Source organism: Toxotes jaculatrix, chromosome 17 (genome assembly GCF_017976425.1).
Source record: "Toxotes jaculatrix isolate fToxJac2 chromosome 17, fToxJac2.pri, whole genome shotgun sequence".
In the NCBI taxonomy this organism is placed as follows: domain Eukaryota; kingdom Metazoa; phylum Chordata; class Actinopteri; family Toxotidae; genus Toxotes; species Toxotes jaculatrix.
In genome coordinates this window covers 17,760,856-17,779,887 of record NC_054410.1, presented here as the reverse complement: position 1 = coordinate 17,779,887, position 19,032 = coordinate 17,760,856, and the positions used below count along the sequence as shown (strand labels likewise).

Here is a 19,032-nt window from a genome sequence, read left to right as displayed (position 1 = left end):
TATCAGACGTGTGTTTTATTCCTCAGATCACTCAAATGATGAAGGTGTAATTGATTTCCATTGTCTCACAATGATTCAACATCCTGTCAGGATGACCAGCTGGCCCTATATAATTTATTGCCTCTGTAGGTCCTTAGATGTCACACCCAACAGGGACATATGAAATGGCTCAAGACAGTTTTCTCCCATACATCATTAACAATGTCACAGTCATATAGCACATGTACCCCTTCTTCAACCTCTCTACGACAGCACCAATAAATTGTTACCTGAGTTTAAAGGTACACGATGCCGGATTTGTCAGTTGCTGTTTGTAAACACACCATTCAAAGTCAGCCCCTCCTCCACAGCTCAATGACAGAAAGATGTAAAGAAACCTGAAACTTGAAACACTGCGAGGAAGAAAGTAAAAGTAGATTTAAAGTTATCTGTCCCTAAACAGACATTATGAATTGTTGTAATATCTCTTAACTGTCAGAGATAGAGAGCAGAGGCTGACCACAAACTGGCAACTGAACAAGGAAGACACAAAAAATCAACCCAACAAGAACAGAACATGTGGTCACTGTTCAACAGAGGCCTGTGCAACAAAGCTTTTTTTTAATAGAGTCCTGCCTTTGCACCCTGCACACTGTTATTGGCTGGGAGCTATTGGCCAAAGGTTGCAGCCCAGAAATAAAGATAAGAAAATACAGGCAGAGGGCACAGCCTCTGCAATTAAATACACTGCCATACACTTCTTGTGGGTTATAATGACTTACAGGGATTACTTTTCCATTAGTCTATCTGTTGGGTTTTAGGGAAATCCTGCATAGTTTACTTTTAAGCCTGTAGCATCAATTATAGATCTTCTATATGTTTGGACGTCTCATGCAGAGGTGCGCCAACATGATCCAGCCTTATTTCATGCTTAAGCAAGAACTGGCATGTAGGAACACAGACTAAATACACTGGGAGGAGAAGAATAATGAGTGACAGGTGAAATTTATCAGGGCGCACCAGAAATTCACACTGGCAGGAAATACAAAAGGGTAGGAAGTCAACTATCTGAAATGGGAGGAGAGGTGAGTATCAAAATAAAACAGGAAACAATGAATAAATGAAGGACTCAATGAAAAACGTAACAGCAAAACAACAATAAGAAGGTTACAGTGCACTCGAATAACACTCTGCAGCTCTTTGGGGACAGATTTGTCTTAGTTAGTAATTATTAATTCATCTATTTATCGAAACCCGTCTCTCAGCCAGTGATTGTCCAGTCATAGCTCAGCAGACCTGTCAAACTTGCTGGTGTGAAAGGGGCTGTAGCTAACACTTCAGGGCAGGCCCAAGGCATAAGAAAACTAAGCAAGTACTTAGGGCCCTGTGACTGCTAGGGGGCCCCACAGAGCAATTAACTTAAAAAAAAAAGGAAAAAGTAATTATTTTTTTCAATGTGTGAGTGATGATGATTCATATATTATCAAATGCGTTCCTGTACAAAAAAAAAAACAATATTTGATAACAGAGTATAGTTTCAATAGTGCCTCGCTGCTCAAAATGCCAGAGCTCCGCTAGTAACGTGTGCAGTGCGCAATGCGCATCCAGGAGCTAGCAGGTAGAAGGCCTAGTAATGTCGCAAAAAAGGACATACCCTTCAGGGGCAGAAAAAAGAAAGAGGAAGAGAGGAAGAGGAGAAAAAACGACAAGATAAAGGTATGTTTGCATGTCTTGGTAATGTAACATTTGTTGTAAATGAGATTTTGAAAGGGTTCGTCAAATTAGGACAGTCCCTAATTATTGTTGATGTTGTTCCAGCTATGTTAGCCTATAATAGCAAATTAGCTAGCTAACGTTAGCTCAAAACAAGAGAAATTTCTCTTTTAACTGGTGGGTTAGATAGCTTACTATTCAAGCTAACAACGCTTCAAAACAACATTTTTGATAACGTTTGATAGCAAATGTTAAATACATAAGGTAAGTTAACATTAATTACAAACTTGGTGACCTTTGCTTGCAATATGTTTTTGCCTTAATGAATTAACTTAGTTAACTTATAGTTTGAGGTAGCCTGTGTTGTTTGCAATTGTTTGTTCCAGAGCATAGTAATTTATGTGAGTAAATAAAAGTATTCCTTCTACACCAACTCCCTATTATGCTCATAAGTTACATGAAACTTCCCCAGGAGCACTGTTAAAGTATTTTGGAGGAGGCACTGACTCAGCCCAGGGCCAGTCCACATCCTCAAGATCTGCCAAGGCTGATGAATCAGGTGATCGAGATTTAAAGAGTATGTTTTCACTTTTAACCACCACTGCCCTAAAGTGTGAACAACTTCTTTTTTGTTTCCACTTATCTGGTGTCCAGATTTTAGTATCAGGAAATGATAATATGATGGATTTTTTTCTTTATTCTACAGTCATTGATAACAAATGACAAACAAGCTAAGGCACACAAAGGCCCTTCCCATCTGAATGTTTGCGTAACTGCTTTTTTCTTGCAGCAGTATTTATACCTCCAAGTCCAAGTTCTTTCCTTCTCACTCTCTGGTCCTGCAGCTCTCTTTCTTATTTCTCAACTCCTCTCTCATTTTTTGGCACTAATCTTTTCTGCAAAAATGGGCACAGCTGGTAAGGTAAGTGCACAATTCACTATGGGAGTACTCAGATATGTTTCACAGCATTGTATTGTATAGTCAGGTAGGTAATAAAACAATAAATGATGTGACAAATCTCATGTTAACATATTTTACTTAAATATTATGAGATTTTTAAAAGTGATCAGTAAATGTTTTCAAATTTGAGTGCACTTTATGTTTGTGTATGTGATGTTAATTCAGTACCAAGCTTGCACCTGGCAAAGCTGTAAATAAAGTGTTTAATGTAATTCTTTTTACACATCTATGATTTTTTTTTCACTAACTTAAGCAACTTAGAATTAAAACCTCTTTTCTATATTTCTGTTCCCTCTGCCTCAGTGAAATGTTGAATGTCCTGCTTTGACCTGGCACAAAGTACAAAAGTATCCAGTTTTTTTGCTTAACTATGAATACTGGCAAAGCTGGATGGGGTAGTAGGCTGAAGAGAGATAACGATGGAAGCTAGAAGCAAGAATTCACTGTATTAGGACAGTGGAATAAAAACAAAATGACCAGAAAAAAACTTGAAGGCAAACCACTTCATGTATCTGTGACAACTGATTTACTCAGTGAGGCAAAATTTGCACATCCTACATTAAATTATACTGACTCAATAAAATGTATGTTTGCCAAATAACTTGTGTGGACTTTAAACTCTTGCCTTCCATTTTTTTTTTTACAGGTAGCTGCTGTATCAGAGACACTGAAGTCACTATGCTCTGTACACTGTAATTACATGTAATATAAAAATATGTATGGTGGCATTAAGTCAGTTTGACACCTGATGACTGTTTGACCTGAAATCGTAGGATAGTAACATTTTATTCACTGTTTAAACTCTATATAGTAAAATACAGAGATGCTTTAAATTTTCCAGCTTGTGCCAGATAGATGAAGATGTTTGATGGGTTTTTAGGAAACTGCACCTATTCCAGAAACCCATCCTAGTAAAGTTTACCTGGGGCAGCACCCAGCAATGTGAGTTTGTGAGGTTTTATTCTATGTTGCATTTCATCTAGTGTCACTTCCCCTCTAGGTTATCAAATGCAAGGCAGCAGTGGCCTGGGGGCCCAACAAGCCTTTAGTGATGGAGGAGATAGAGGTAGCCCCGCCCCAGGCCAATGAGATTCGCATCAAGGTGAGAAACATCCACTACCAAGACACACATGTACACACACAGATATTCTACTGCACTTAACCCTGTGAGCCCGTACGTATCATATATGATACCCACATTTCTGGGACTCATTGCATCACCATCAAGCATAAACTTTGCATTTAACCCTTTTAGATGAACTCTTATGCTTGTATACTGACTCCTGGTGGACACTCCTCACTTTCCAAATGTTTTGACATGTGTTTTTTCTTTCTTTCAAAATGGCTGCCTCGCACTAGCACACATTTGTGTTTCTCAGGGTCAAGAAAGTTGATCATTTCATGGTTTATGGTGAGAATTTCTTTGAAACACTTACAATATTTTTTAAATGAATAGTTAGTTTGTCCTTAAAACGTTGTATTACTCAGTTTTATAATTACAGTTAGTAGTTATATCGAGCAGAAAATCGGTGTATAAAATATAAAATATACTTAGAATTTATTTTTTAATTATTTTTTTTTACATTTTGTCAAAGGGACAAATAAAGAGTTCATATCTGAAAAATTAGAATTTTCTGACCATTCTTTCATAGTTCAGGTCTCACAGGGTTAAGGGCCAGTGAATAAATGTAGTTTGAAGTAGGGGTAGGAGTTTAAAGGACTTTACTAACTAGGAATCCTGTGTCGTGACATGCTCAGATTAAAAGCCTTCTGAATGTGCAGTGGTTCTCCTTAGGTTTCATACTTGCCCAAGTACAGCAGAACAAAAAAGTGAAAATCCACAAGAGAGATATTTGATATCAATATTTAATCATGTATCTCAATATATTGCAAAAGGATTGCTAGTACCACCAAACTCACTGAGAGTGAACCCTGTACTCTGCAGCTTTTAGCTTCTTTTAGTTCATTCTTTTGGTTTTCTGGGTCAGAAACTATATGAAATTGTAAATGATAAGCATAAAAGTTCATGAAAATTTAAAACAATCAGCTGAAGATGAATCCTAAAAACATTTTCTCAGGTGTTCGAACCAAATCAGAGCCAACATGTCATGATTCTTGTACGGCACATACGCTGTTTGCAGTGAAGGAGATGGCAGATGTACCATTCAAAATTCTTAATTTTTCAGTCAGTTACACAAATCACACTTTTTTGTGTCTAGCCAGTGTATCTGTGTATCCAGTTTTGGAAGGACACCAACCTCGACGCTCTTGGTGTTAAGGGATTGTTTACCAAACTGTTGATTGCCAATGCAGCAATAGAGAGAACACAATACCCAGCTGTTCAAATAAAGCAGAGGTGTCCAAACTGTTCCACAAAGGGCCGTGTGGCTGCAGGTTTTTGTTCCGACCAAGCAGCAGCACACCAGACCTGACTCATTTAATCAGCTGATCTCAGTCTTCAGACAGTTGATTGGTCAAACTGTGTGCTCTTGATTGGTTGGAAAAAACAACCTGCAGCCACATGGTCCTTTGTGGAACAGTTTGGACACCTCTAAAATAAAGCAAGCATCAGAAATTTCATGAGCTTGTGTGATCGTTGTCTATTGTGCAGATTATGGCAACCGGGGTGTGCCACACGGACCTTTACCACCTGTTTGAGGGTATGCATGAAGATGGCTTCCCAGCAGTCCTCGGCCATGAGGGAGGTGGCATTGTAGAGAGCGTCGGGCCTGGAGTCACTGAATTTCAGCCAGGTCAGTTCAAGCTTACAATCTCAGTTTTCATTTGTCTAATTGCATCGGTGTAGGAATTGTAGATTAGTGGTAGCAATGGCTACACCAAAGCACATTTGTGCCATTTAGTTCAGCTTAAGGAACCAAACTTTTACACATTTGATTTGTTATTTAGCAGATTGGCCTAAAATTAATTTGGCAACACTGTTTTTGAATTTCAGGAGACAAAGTGATTCCTCTGTTCATCTCCCAGTGTCGAGAATGTCGCTTCTGTAAGAATCCTAAGAGCAACCAGTGTGAAAAAGGATGGTGAGCTTTTAATGTCGTTCATCCAGAGAGAGTAAATCATTCCAACATATTCTGCGTATTCCTCATAACTTTAGAGAACACAGATCAGTTAAGTCAGCTACTAACTAGAGTAGCTGATACCAAAATATCAACTAAAGCTTAACACTGTTAACATTGAATATGTGCAAACAAGGTAGCAGAGAGCAGTTAAATAAAAATGTACTAAACTAATATTTATGCAGTTGTGGTTGACGTGATTAAACCAGCGTTTGTGCAATCACGTTCAGTTACCACAAGTTTCATATCACACTATGTCAGCACAACTTTAGGTGGTGTCTGATGACTCAGAGCATTACATTTGTTGGCATATTGCTACTTGTGACTCCCCTTAATAAAATAAAAGCAAAGCACCATTTTATTCTCAAGTTTAATTTTAATACATTTTCTGTTCAGGGCTGCTGATCATCATGATGTGATGGCAGCACCAGAGTCCAGGTTTACCTGTAAGGGGAAGAAGGTGCTGCAGTTTATGGGAACCAGCACCTTCTCTGAGTACACTGTGATGAACCAGATCGCTGTGGCAAAGATCGACCCCGCTGCCCCTCTGGACAAAGTCTGTCTTCTTGGCTGTGGAGTCTGCACAGGATTTGGAGCAGCAGTTAATACTGCTAAGGTGTGTATGTCTTATTGTTGAAGACATTTCAGCATGTATTGTTGAAGGCTAATACATGCTGTAATTGATTCTTTCCACAGCATTCAGGTTAAATTTGACACTTGCTGATTGTGGGTTCACAGTAGTCAGGGAGAACTATTGTTTATTACTGAGTAGAACATCAAGGAGTCCAGCCTAAAGTTCCATGTTTTTGTCTCTTCAGGTGGAACCAGGATCCACATGTGCTGTGTTTGGCCTGGGAGCTGTGGGTTTGGCTGCAGTCATGGGCTGCAAGTTTGCAGGAGCCAAGAGGATTATCGCTGTTGACATCAATCCAGACAAGTTTGAGAAGGCCAAGGTGTTTGGTGCGACCGACTTTGTGAACCCCAAAGATCACAATAAACCCATCAGCCAAGTGCTGCATGAGATGACTGATGGAGGAGTGGACTTCTCCCTGGAATGTGTCGGCAACGTGGGAATCATGGTGAGGTGGAAACAGAGGTTTACATGAAGACTTGATGTAGACTGGCTCAGGAAGGGGCTCGTTGAATCTAGGATTATTTCTCAGGAAGTGTAACTATTAAAGTCCATATTCCTCTTAGGTAGTCTGTGAGTTGGAACCTGTCCAGTTACAAGCCCAATGACATTGTGCTGTTCTCCATCTAGCGCAGTGCCTTGGAGTCTTGTGTGAAAGGCTGGGGTGTCAGTGTGGTGGTTGGATGGACAGACATGTATGACTTTGCTGCTCGACCCATTCAGCTCATCACTGGACGCACATGGAAGGGCTCCCTGTTTGGAGGTGAGACAAATATGACAATTACCACTGACTAATGAATCCCTAGAAATTGAATGGCTTTATGCTTATGTTCTGCAGTTCTTTAGCTGGTTCTGTTCTGTATGAGACTCTGTGCTCTTATTTTGTGTGCATTTTGTAACTCAGGCTTTAAAAGCAAGGATGGTGTGCCTCAGATGGTTAAAGCCTACCTGGACAAGAAGGTGAAGCTGGATGAGTTTATCACTCACAACATGACTTTGGACCAGGTCAATGACGCCATCGGACTGATGAAGCGCGGCGAATGGTAGATTTATACTTTCTCCACTACTGATGTTTCACTAGCTGGCAACATAGATGAAGAATGAACAAGTGTCTGTTTTGTTTTTGCTCCACAGCATCCGGACGGTCATAAATGTTTCTCCACAATGAGACCACCATGTTGCTTTCAGTCATTTAATGCTTTCACTTAATGACCTGCAACTGTGTTTTACTGAAGCTTATCACAATAATCATATACACAAGAAATAAATGCTCTAAACAGATGGGGTCTGTGAATCTTTCTTCAAATGTGGCACAAACGTTCACTTCAATTTGGTGGTCAAAGGTCAAGCTAACTGTGACCTCACAAGACACATCTTGGGTCATAACTCAAGAATTCATAAGCCAATAATGACGGAATACACTACACAGGACTGGACACAAACTGAACTGAGGAAGGATTATAGTTGATAACCAGTGACAAAGTCCCTGCCCATCTAAATTGTTGCATAACCACTTTTTTCTTGCAGTAGTATTTAAACCTCCAAGTTCTTTCCCTCTCACTCTCTGGTACAGTAGCTCTTGTTTATCTTTCTCAACTCCTCTCTCATTTTTTTGTCACTAATCTTCTCTGCAAAAATGGCCACAGCTGGTAAGGTAGGTGCACAATTCAGTATAGGAGTACTCATAAATACAACTGTGATATTTTAAATAGTTTCTCAAATAAACAAACAAAGCTTGCATCAGAATATTTTACTTGAATATTATGAAATTCTTAAGTGATCATAAAATGTTTTCAAATTTCTATGCATTTTGTTTTTGAATGTAATGTTTAATTCATTGGTTGAACTGTGTAATATACCTGAGCTTATACCTGACAACTCTGGAAGTGTAAATAATGTTTATTGAGTCTTTAAGTGCTCTAATGAAGTGTTTAAAGGTAATTCTCTGTGCATATGCATGTTTATTTCCCTAAAATCAGATTCAAATAATTTTTACTCCATTAAGTATGTATTTATCGTACACACTTAATGCAGTAAAGTCATTTCAGTTGTCTCCCTCTGTCCCCTATGACCTAGTGAAATGTTGCACACCCTGTTTTGACTTGGCAAAGGCTGTTAATTTTTCCAAACAGTTTTACACAACTGTTGACATTAGCAGTGATGAAAGGCTTATCTCTTTTGGCTAGAAAGCCAAAAAAAAAAAAAAGATAAGCTAGTAAGCCAAAAAAATAATGGTTGGAAGCCAGTGAATTCACTGTGGTTCCACAGTGGAATATAAATGGCCTGAAATGAAGAAAACCACTTCCTTTACTAAGTATGCAATTATGCATGCACACAAGTATGTTTGCACTTGTGTGCATGTCATGCGATGTTTGCTTTTTCCCAGGAGCAGCTGGCCTTATAGTTACACATAATTGAAAAAAATGTACAGAGAAAATAACTAGCGTGTAGCACTGAGTGGCATTGTGTGGTGAGGTGGCTGATTGCAACCAACCGAATACCTCGCCCCTTACCCCTCCCCTTCCAAGGGTGTAGGAGGACTTTTCGGTGGCCAGACCATTGTACCACAGTTCTGGCTGATGTAGCATGTTGATGTTAATAAACCTGAAATTACAAAACTGAACTTGAGTGGATGCATGAAGGGTTTCAGGAAAAGATTCTGGCACACCAATACCTTTCCAGAAACTCATCCTAGTATAGTTTAGCTGCACCAGTCACCAGTTATGGTCCTAGAATTTTATGGTACTCAATTTCATGCAGTGTCATTGTCCTCAAGGTCATCAAGTGCAAGGCAGCAGTGGCCTGGGAGCCAAACAAGCCTCTGGTGATTGAGGAAATAGAGGTAGCCCCACCCCAGGCCAATGAGGTCCGCATCAAGGTGAGAGATATCCACTATCACGACCCACACTCATGTACATTAAGGTGTCATAGTGTAGTTACAGAGCCTACTCGAGGAGCCACCAAAATGACACCATACTGTAGCTGATATGGGCTTCCTCAAAAATATAACTAATATGGAACCTTGAGGCTATAATGGCTACAAAGATAACCTGTGTGAATTGGAAGAGCAGCGACTGGCTGCTTGTGTTTTCTCCAACAAGTTTCTGATGGCAGCAGAGACTGTTGAAAGGGAACACAACATTAAGACAGTTTGAAGAACAGGTTAATCATCTGGTGCTTTGAGTAGCAGGGAGTCTGGCTGCAGCATTTTAAACAATTTGGAGTATGTGAAGTGGTTTCTGATTTATACCAGCTAAGGAAATTAACACATGTATGATGGATACAGTATCTGTAAAACTCCAAAATATCAAGGTTTTCAAAGATGAGGCTGGTTTCTGACAGAAGAAAAATATTTGCACAGTAGACCAAGTGGTGACTGGATTTGCTCGTGCATAAGAGCGGAGCTGATAATATAAACGTTTTTGTCAAAGTTCAGTTGAAGAAAGTTAGTTTGCAAATACCCGATCTTTTATATCTGTTAAACAATGCCCTTAAGGTGGAAATGGTAGAAGAAATGTCATTTTTCACTGATATACATGTGTGTATCATCTGCATAGAGGTGGAATGAAGTGTCATTCCTGCAATTTATGTAACCAAGTCAGAGCACATGAAATGAGAAAAATGTGGATGTGAAACACTCAACAATGGATAGAGATCCCCCTCTGTTCCAGTAAGAATAAGAGTCAAACCATTTCAAGGCTGTCTAAAATATGAGGAGGCGGTGCTGGGGTCTATCTGTCAGAATACTGTAGTCAACGGGCATCAATAGCTGTGGAAAAATCTAACACTATGAGGACAGAGCATTCATCTTTGACTAAAGTCTTTGCGATTTAATTTGTTACCCAAATAAGGGCAGTCTCAGTGCTGTTGTTCTCTTTGAAACCTGACTGAAACTTTTTATAAAGTTCACCTTTCAGTAGTTGTAGGGACACAGTCTTTTCAAGGACTTTAGTAATAAATCATAATTTAGAAACTGGGTTATAGTTGTCGAAGTTGTTGGCTCAAGGCTAGATTTTTTAAGAGTGATGGAATATCAGCAGTTTTAAAATGGTCAGGGACACAAACAGAGGATATGGATAACGTATGTGGCAAAGAGCCAACATTTTCTTCAGGAGTTTAGTGGGATAGGCATGTTGGTCTGTCTGCTGGTAGAAAAACTCATAAGCCTACATCATATTATGGTATGTCTTTATGCCCCTTGTAGTCGAAAGCTACTAATGGACCTTCAGAAAAAGCACAATACCCAAATGTTCAAGTGTGTGTGTATGGTTACTGTTTTGGATTCAGATTGTAGCAACCGGGGTGTGCCATACAGACCTTCACCACCTTTCTGAGTGTAAGCGTAACGATGGCTTCCCAATAATTCTCGGCCATGAGGGAGCGGGGATTGTGGAGAGCATCGGGCCGGGAGTTACTGAATTCCAGCCAGGTCAGTTGAAGCCCACCCAAAGGAAACAAACTTATCTCACATTTGATTTGTTGTAACTTTTTGACAGGGGGACTAAAATTCATTTAACACGGCAACATTATTATTATTTTTTTATGTTTCAGGAGACAAGGTTATCCCTTTGTTTTTGTCCCAATGTAGAAAATGTCGCTTCTGCAAGAGTCCTAAGACCAACCAGTGTGTGGAAGGATGGTGAGTCAGCATTCACCTCCAGCCCATCTTGCCTTCCTTCTAAATCATTAATCTCATTCATCACTGTTAAAGTTATAAAACCTCTTGATGGTACATTTTTTCCACCATGTCTTAACTTTAGGTACTGTCTGATAATACCATATAACATGTCTTTAGAATATCTTAGGTTTCAGTTCTTTGGCACATAGATCAGGTCAACAAATATTTGTTGCAGCCTCTAATGAAACAGAATCAGTTCACTAGTTTACTTTCAGGCTTTATTTTGACTTTGTTCAAATTCTTTGTTCAGGGCTGCTCGTGGTTATGATGTGTTGGCAGCACCAGACTCCAGGTTTACCTGTAAGGGGAAGAAGGTGCTGCAGTTTATGGGAACCAGCACCTTCTCCGAGTACACTGTGATGAACCAGATGGCCGTGGCAAAGATCGACCCCGCTGCCCCTCTGGACAAAGTCTTTCTTCTTAGCTGCGGGGTCTGCACAGGATTTGGAGCAGCAGTTAATACTGCTAAGGTGTGTATGCGATAGTTCAACATGTAGTAGTAATCAAGGAGAACTGCTGTTTATTACTGAGTAGAACATCAAGGAGTCCAGCCTAAAGTTCCATGTTTTTGCCTCTTCAGGTGGAACCAGGATCCACATGTGCTGTGTTTGGCCTGGGAGCTGTGGGTTTGGCTGCAGTCATGGGCTGCAAGTTTGCAGGAGCCAAGAGGATTATTGTTGTTGACATCAATCCAGACAAGTTTGAGAAGGCTAAGGTGTTTGGCGCGACCGACTTTGTGAACCCCAAGGATCACAATAAACCCATCAACCAAGTGCTGCATGAGATGACTGATGGAGGAGTGGACTTCTCCCTGGAATGTGTCGGGAATGTGGAAGTCATGGTGAGGCGGATAGCAAGGTTTGCATAAAGATTCAATGTAAACTGGCTCAGAAAGGGGGATTGTGTTTAAGATTCTTTTCTATATTATTAATTTTCTCAGCGCAGTGCCTTGGAGTCTTGTGTCAAAGGCTGGGGTGTCAGCGTGATTGTTGGCTGGACAAATTCGCATGACTTTGCTGCTCGACCCATTCAGCTCATGACTGGACGCACATGGAAGGGCTGCCAGTTTGGAGGTGAGACGCCTTTCAGACAAATTGTCATGTCTAGCCCTTAAGCCTGGTCTGATGAATATTTCCTTGTGTTGCCTTTCATGTTTGGTTCATGTCTTATTTTGAAATATTTTCCTGTTTGTTTAGTTCTAGATTCACTTCCTGCCCTCTGGTGTTTTCCCTCCAATTCTGATTACCTGCCCCGCCTTTATAGTTTTCACCTGTGTTTAATTGTTCTTCCCGCCCCCTAGTGTATTTAAGTCTTGCCTGCCCCTTTGTCTGTCCCAGATCATCTTAGTCTGTAGTGTCAAGAGTTCCAGCATTTGTTTCCTTGTGTTACTCCTTGTGTGTTTTTTGACCTAGTTTGTTTTTCTTATGGTTTTGCCTTTTTCCTCTTGATTTGGATACCTCTGCCTGACTTTTTGGACTGCCTTCCTGTGTACCAACACTGTATTAAAGACTAGCCTTTGCCTTTTATCCCTCTGTTCTGGAGTCATGCATTTGAGTTCTTTTCCGAGCCTCCTCCCTGACACAAGTATGATCATCATTATTGACTGAGTTTTCTGTTGGCCCCTCTGCATTCAGTCAACCAGTATTTGAAAGATAAAACTATATTTGTTCTTATTTTATTCTATTTGTTTCCTCTGTGGCTCAGGCTTTAAGGGTAAGGATGGTGTGCCTGAGATGGTTAAAGCCTACCTGGACAAGAAGGTGAAGCTGGATGAGTTTATCACTCACAACATGACGTTGGACCAGGTCAATGATGCCATTGAGCTGATGAACCGCGGCAAATGGTATCTTTATACTTTCTCCACTATTCATGATTCACTAAGTAGCTACACAAATAAAGAATTAACAAGTGTCTGTTTTGTTTTTGCTCCACAGCATCCGGACGGTTATAAATGTTTCTCCACAATGAGACCACCATGTTTCTTTCAGTCATTTAATGCTTTCATTTAATGACCTGCAACTGTGTTTTACTGAATCTTAACACAATAACCATATACACAATGCAATGTAAGCAAAAACTAAACATGTTTAAGTCCTTATGGAGAGAAATAAATGCTCTAAACCATTGGTCAGCAACCTTAAATACTCAAAGAGTCATTTGGACCATATCCCATAGAAAAGAAAACACCTGGAGCCACAAAACCCTTTGACATCTAAAATGAGGATGCTGCATATATCGTTTTTTTCTTTAACCTGTATGCTATGTATAAAAAACTATAGTGTGTTGCATTTATGAAATCAGTGAACTGATACAGAGAACATAAAATTTTATTTTTGCATGTAACAAAAACATTTCGAACTCCGAAAAAAAGACGCTTGGTTGATGCTTACTTTCAAATAAAATACTCCATGTCTATTTGAGTCCTCCTCGTATTTATGAAATAAAAATTCATACTTAAATTATCCACCTGCAGCGAACCAAAAATACCGTCTGCTTCTGTGTTCCGTCATCATTTTATGGCGTGTACTGGAGCGTGTAGTCAGCCGTCAACCTGAACAGAAAAGGCCTATTTCACTTAACAATGTGAAATATATATTTGCAAAATAGTAGCCTATAATTAAAATATTTATTTTACCTGGTTAATGTGATTTTTGCTCCTGAACCTCAGCACACAGCGTCTGCACATCAGGACTGTAAGCTGTCGTCTGTTAAACTTGGATTTACCTACCGGGGGTCGAAAAGCTCAAGAAATTTTGTCGCCAGGTGTCGCGCATTGGTGGTTGTGACGAAAATTAAAAACGTTTTATTTTAATGTTACAAGATCACCATAATCTTCAAATTTAGAATTATGTTTTAAAAAAAACAATAAACTAAAATAAAAAATACATTTAAATTAAATACTCATTATTTATTTTCCAAAGTCACAGGGAGCCACAGCAGAGGGATGAAAGAGCCACATGTGGCTCTAGAGCTGTGGGTTGTCGACCCCTGCTCTAAACAGATGGGGTCTGTGAATTCCTTGTTTGTGTTGGGGTTTTGTTGTGTTGTATGCCATAGGAACAACATTCAGTTATTCACAAAACTTCCTGTACACAGTCTCTAAACTCTTTGGTTTGTGTGACAGAAGTGTTCTTGTCACGTTTTTCACTGCACCATCTGGATTTTACCAGTACTTCTTCTTAGCTTACACACTTAACTGTATTTTCAAACTGAACATTTTCACTTTTGAAGATGAAACACAACTATGGGTCATAAAAACTGATTGTCATCATCTGTTGGGGTTGCTGCTTGTACAAGCCAACTCAGCTACATACAGCTTCCACGGCAGGTTTGAGGATTAGTGACTGACAACATGGTTGAATTTTTTTTCTGTACAGTTTTTTTGTTTTGTTTTTGTTTTTTGTTTTTTTTTTGTTTGTTTTTTACAGTTTTTACCCAAACATTGTGTGTTCAGGTTGCCCACTTGTCCATCTGTCCAATTCTCATGAACACAATATCTTTCTTTAAATGTGGCACAAACGTTCACTTGGATTTAATGGTCAACTGAATCCAATTTGGTGGTCAAAGGTCAAAGCAAACGCAAACTCACAAAACACATCTTGGGTCATAACTCAATAATTCAAATGCTAATAATGATAAAATCCACTTAATGCCTTTTATTAAGTTCCTGCAAAGTCTTCACTGCATATATTATATGAGTCTGGATGGACGGGACTGGGCACAAATTTAATTGAGGAAGAATTATAGTTGATAACCAGTGACAAAGTCCCTGCCCATCTAAATTGTTGCATAACCACTTTTTTCTTGCAGTAGTATTTAAACCTCCAAGTTCTTTGCCTCTCACTCTCTGGTACAGTAGCTCTTGTTTATCTTTCTCAACTCCTCTCTCATTTTTTGTCACTAATCTTTTCTGCAAAAATGGCCACAGCTGGTAAGGTAGGTGCACAATTCAGTATAGGAGTACTCATAAGTACAACTGTGATATTTTAAATAGTTTCTCAAATAGACAGACAAAGCTTGCATCAGAATATTTTACTTGAATATTATGAAATTCTTAAGTGATCATAAAATGTTTTCAAATTTCTATGCATTTTGTTTTTGAATGCAATGTTTAATTCATTGGTTGAACTGTGTAATATATTTGAGCTTATACCTGACAACTTTGAAAGTTTAAATAATGTTTATTGAGTCTTTAAGTGCTCTAATGAAGTGTTTAAAGACAATTCTCTGTGCATATGCATGTTTATTTCTCTAAAATCAGATTAAAAATATTTTTACTCCATTAAGTATGTATTTATCGTACACACTTAATGCAGTAAAGTCATTTCAGTTGTCTCCCTCTGTCCCCTATGCCCCAGTGAAATGTTGCACACCCTGTTTTGCCTTGGCAAAGGCTGCGAATTTTTCCAAACAGTTTTACACAACGGTTGATATTAGCAGTGATGAAAGGCTTATCTTTTCTGGCTAGAAAGCCAAAAAAGATAACGTCAGAAGTCAGTGAATACACTGTAGTTCCACAGTGGAATAAAAATGGCCAAAAATGAATAAAAATGACCTTACCCCCTCCCCTTCCAAGCATGTAGGAGAACTTTTCAGTGGCCAGACCATTATACCACAGTTCTGGCTGATGTAGCATGTTGATGTTAATGAACCTGAAATTACAAAAAAAACCTTGAGTGGATGCATGAAGGGTTCCAGGAAAAGATTCTGGCACACCAATACCGTTCTGGCAACTCATACTAGTATAGTTTAGCTGCACCAGTCACCAGTTATGGTCCTAGAATTTTATGGTACTCAATTTCATGCTGTGTCATTGTCCTCAAGGTCATCAAGTGCAAGGCAGCAGTGGCCTGGGAGCCAAACAAGCCTCTGGTGATTGAGGAAATAGAGGTAGCCCCACCCCAGGCCAACGAGGTCCGCATCAAGGTGAGAGATATCCACTATCACGACACACTCATGTACATTAAGGTGTCATGGTGTAGTTACGGAGCCTACTCAAGCAGCCACCAAAACAACACCATACTGTAGCTGATATGGGCTTCCTCAAAAATATAACTAATATGTAACCTTGACGCTATAATGGCTACAAAGATAACCTGTGTGAATTGGAAGAGTGGTGTCTGGCTGCAGCATTTTAAACCAAATCACACCAAGGTTTCTGACAGAAGAAAAATATTTGCACAGTAGACCAAGTAGTGACTGGATTTGCTCGTGCACAAGAGCGGAGCTGATAATATAAACGTTTTTGTCAAAGTTCAGTTGAAGAAAGTTAGTTTGCAAACATCGGATCTTTTATATCGGTTAAAAAATGCCCTTAAGGTGGAAATGGTAGAGGAAATGTCCATAGCTGTGGAAAAATCTCACACTATGAGGACAGAGCATTCATTTTTAACTACAGTCTCTGCGATTTCATTTGTTACCCTAATAAGGGCAGTCTCAGTGCTGTTGTTCTCTTTCAAACCTAAAACTTTTTATGAGGTTCATCTTTCAGGGCACCCAGGAGTTGTAAGGACACAGTCTTTTCAAGGACTTTAGCAATAAAAGATAATTTAGAAATTGGTTTATAATTATTGAAGTTCGATGGCTCAAGGCAGATTTTGGTCAGGGACACAAGCAGAGGATATGGATAAAGTATGTGGAAAAGAGCCAACATTCTCTTCAGGAGTTTAGTGGGATAGGAATGTTAGTCTGTCTGATGGTAGAAACACTCATAAGCCTACATCATATTATTATATTATGTCCTTCTTTAGCTGCTAATGCACCTTCAGAAAAAGCACAATACCCAAATGTTCAAGTGTTTTCACTGTATGGTTACTGTTTTGGATTCAGATTGTAGCAACCGGGGTGTGCCATACAGACCTTCACCACCTTTCTGAGTGTAAGCGTGACGATGGCTTCCCAATAGTCCTCGGCCATGAGGGAGCGGGGATTGTGGAGAGCGTCGGGCCGGGAGTTACTGAATTCCAGCCAGGTCAGTTGAAGCCCACCCAAAGGAAACACACTTATCTCACATTTGATTTGTTGTAACATTTTGACAGGTGGACTAAAATTCTCTTAACATGGCAACATTCTTTTTTTATGTTTCAGGAGACAAGGTTATCCCTTTGTGTTTGTCCCAATGTAGAAAATGTCGCTTCTGCAAGAGTCCTAAGACCAACCAGTGTGTGGAAGGATGGTGAGTCAGCATTCACCTCCAGCCCATCATGCCTTCCTTCTAAATCATTAATCTCATTCATCACTGTTAAAGTTATAAAACCTCTTGATGGTACATTTTTTCCAACATGTCTTAATTTTAGGTGCTGTCTGATAAAACCACATGATAACATGTCTTTAGAATATTTTGGAATTCAATTCTCATGCACATAGATCAGGTCAACATATATTTGTTGCAGCCTCTAATGAAACAGAAACAATTCACCAATTTAATTTCAGGCTTTATTTTCATTTTGTTCAAATTGTTTTTTTCAGGGCTGCTCGTGGTTATGATGTGTTGGCAGCACCAGACTCCAGGTTTACCTGTAAAGGGAAGAAGGTGCTGCAGTTTGTGGGAACCAGCACCTTCTCTGAGTACACTGTGATGAACCAGATGGCTGTGGCAAAGATCGACCCCGCTGCCCCTCTGGACAAAGTCTGTCTTCTTGGCTGTGGAGTCTGCACAGGATTTGGAGCAGCAGTTAATACTGCTAAGGTGTGTACGCAATAGTTCAACATGTAGTAGTAGTCAGGAAAAACTGCTGTTTATTACTGAGTAGAACATCAAGGAGTCCAGCCTAAAGTTCCATGTTTTTGTCTCTTCAGGTGGAACCAGGATCCACATGTGCTGTGTTTGGCCTGGGAGCTGTGGGTTTGGCTGCAGTTATGGGCTGCAAGTTTGCAGGAGCCAAGAGGATTATTGTTGTTGACATCAATCCAGACAAGTTTGAGAAGGCTAAGGTGTTTGGCGCGACCGACTTTGTGAACCCCAAGGATCACAATAAACCCATCAGCCAAGTGCTGCATGAGATGACTGATGGAGGAGTGGACTTCTCCCTGGAATGTGTCGGGAATGTGGAAGTCATGGTGAGGCGGATAGCAAGGTTTGCATAAAGATTTAATGTAAATTGGCTGAGAAAGGGGGATTGTTTTTAAGATTCTTTTCTATATTATTAATTTTCTCAGCGCAGTGCCTTGGAGTCTTGTGTTAAAGGCTGGGGTGTCAGCGTGATTGTTGGCTGGACAAACTCATATGACTTTGCTGCTCGACCCATTCAGCTCATGACTGGACGCACATGGAAGGGCTCCATCTTTGGAGGTGAGACGCCTTTCAGACAAATATGATCATCATTATCGACTGACTTTTCTGTAGGCCCCTCTGCATTCAGTCAACCAGTATTTGAAAGATAAGACTGTATTTGTTCATATTTTATTATGTTTCTTTCCTCTGTGGCTCAGGCTTTAAGGGTAAGGATGGTGTGCCTGAGATGGTTAAAGCCTACCTGGACAAGAAGGTGAAGCTGGATGAGTTTATCACTCACAACATGACGTTGGACCAGGTCAATGATGCCTTTGAGCTGATGAACCATGGCAAATGGTATCTTTATACTTTCTCCACTATTCATGATTCACTAAGTAGCTACACAAAGAATTAACAAGTGTCTGTTTTGTTTTTGCTCCACAGCATCCGGACGGTTATAAATGTTTCTCCACAATGAGACCACCATGTTTCTTTCAGTCATTTAATGCTTTCATTTAATGACCTGCAACTGTGATTTACTGAAGCTTAACACAATAATCATATACACAAGAAATAAATGTTCTAAACAGATGGGGTCTGTGAATTCCTTGTTTGTGTTGGGGTTTTGTTATGCTGTATGCCATAGGAACAAGATTCAGCTGTCCACAAAACTTTATGTACACAGTCTGTTTACAGTTTTTACCCAAACATTTTGTGTTCAGGTTGCCCACTTGTCCATCTGTCCAATTCTCATGAACACAATATCTTTCTTCAAATGTG

At 39.7% G+C, this 19,032-nt stretch overlaps 2 protein-coding genes across 4 annotated transcripts; both read left to right on the top strand.

The window, feature by feature from the left end:
• The first annotated feature begins 2,474 nt into the window (after positions 1 to 2,474).
• On the top strand, positions 2,475 to 13,266 carry LOC121197158 (alcohol dehydrogenase 1-like). 3 transcript variants are annotated; one of them, XM_041060594.1, is made up of 9 exons: positions 2,475 to 2,614; positions 3,654 to 3,755; positions 5,265 to 5,406; positions 5,607 to 5,694; positions 6,127 to 6,346; positions 6,549 to 6,809; positions 6,992 to 7,124; positions 7,266 to 7,404; positions 12,974 to 13,257. In XM_041060594.1, the coding sequence occupies exons 1-9, from the start codon at positions 2,597 to 2,599 to the stop codon at positions 13,005 to 13,007; spliced, it is 1,137 nt and encodes a 378-aa protein (XP_040916528.1). In that variant the 5' UTR covers positions 2,475 to 2,596; the 3' UTR covers positions 13,008 to 13,257. The 3 variants fall into 3 exon arrangements, with proteins under 3 accessions (XP_040916528.1, XP_040916527.1, XP_040916529.1); XM_041060593.1 differs by lacking the exon at positions 12,974 to 13,257 and adding an exon at positions 7,496 to 7,642; XM_041060595.1 differs by lacking the exons at positions 2,475 to 2,614; positions 3,654 to 3,755; positions 5,265 to 5,406; ... (3 more) ...; positions 6,992 to 7,124; positions 7,266 to 7,404 and adding exons at positions 7,552 to 8,015; positions 9,138 to 9,239; positions 10,649 to 10,790; ... (3 more) ...; positions 11,980 to 12,112; positions 12,744 to 12,882 and having other exon boundaries at positions 12,974 to 13,266.
• Positions 13,267 to 14,620: 1,354 nt separating this feature from the next.
• LOC121197159 (alcohol dehydrogenase 1-like) lies at positions 14,621 to 18,843 on the top strand. The gene is made up of 9 exons (XM_041060596.1): positions 14,621 to 14,975; positions 15,864 to 15,965; positions 16,869 to 17,010; positions 17,127 to 17,214; positions 17,508 to 17,727; positions 17,838 to 18,098; positions 18,198 to 18,330; positions 18,471 to 18,609; positions 18,697 to 18,843. The coding sequence occupies exons 1-9, from the start codon at positions 14,958 to 14,960 to the stop codon at positions 18,728 to 18,730; spliced, it is 1,137 nt and encodes a 378-aa protein (XP_040916530.1). The 5' UTR covers positions 14,621 to 14,957; the 3' UTR covers positions 18,731 to 18,843.
• Positions 18,844 to 19,032: the final 189 nt, after the last annotated feature.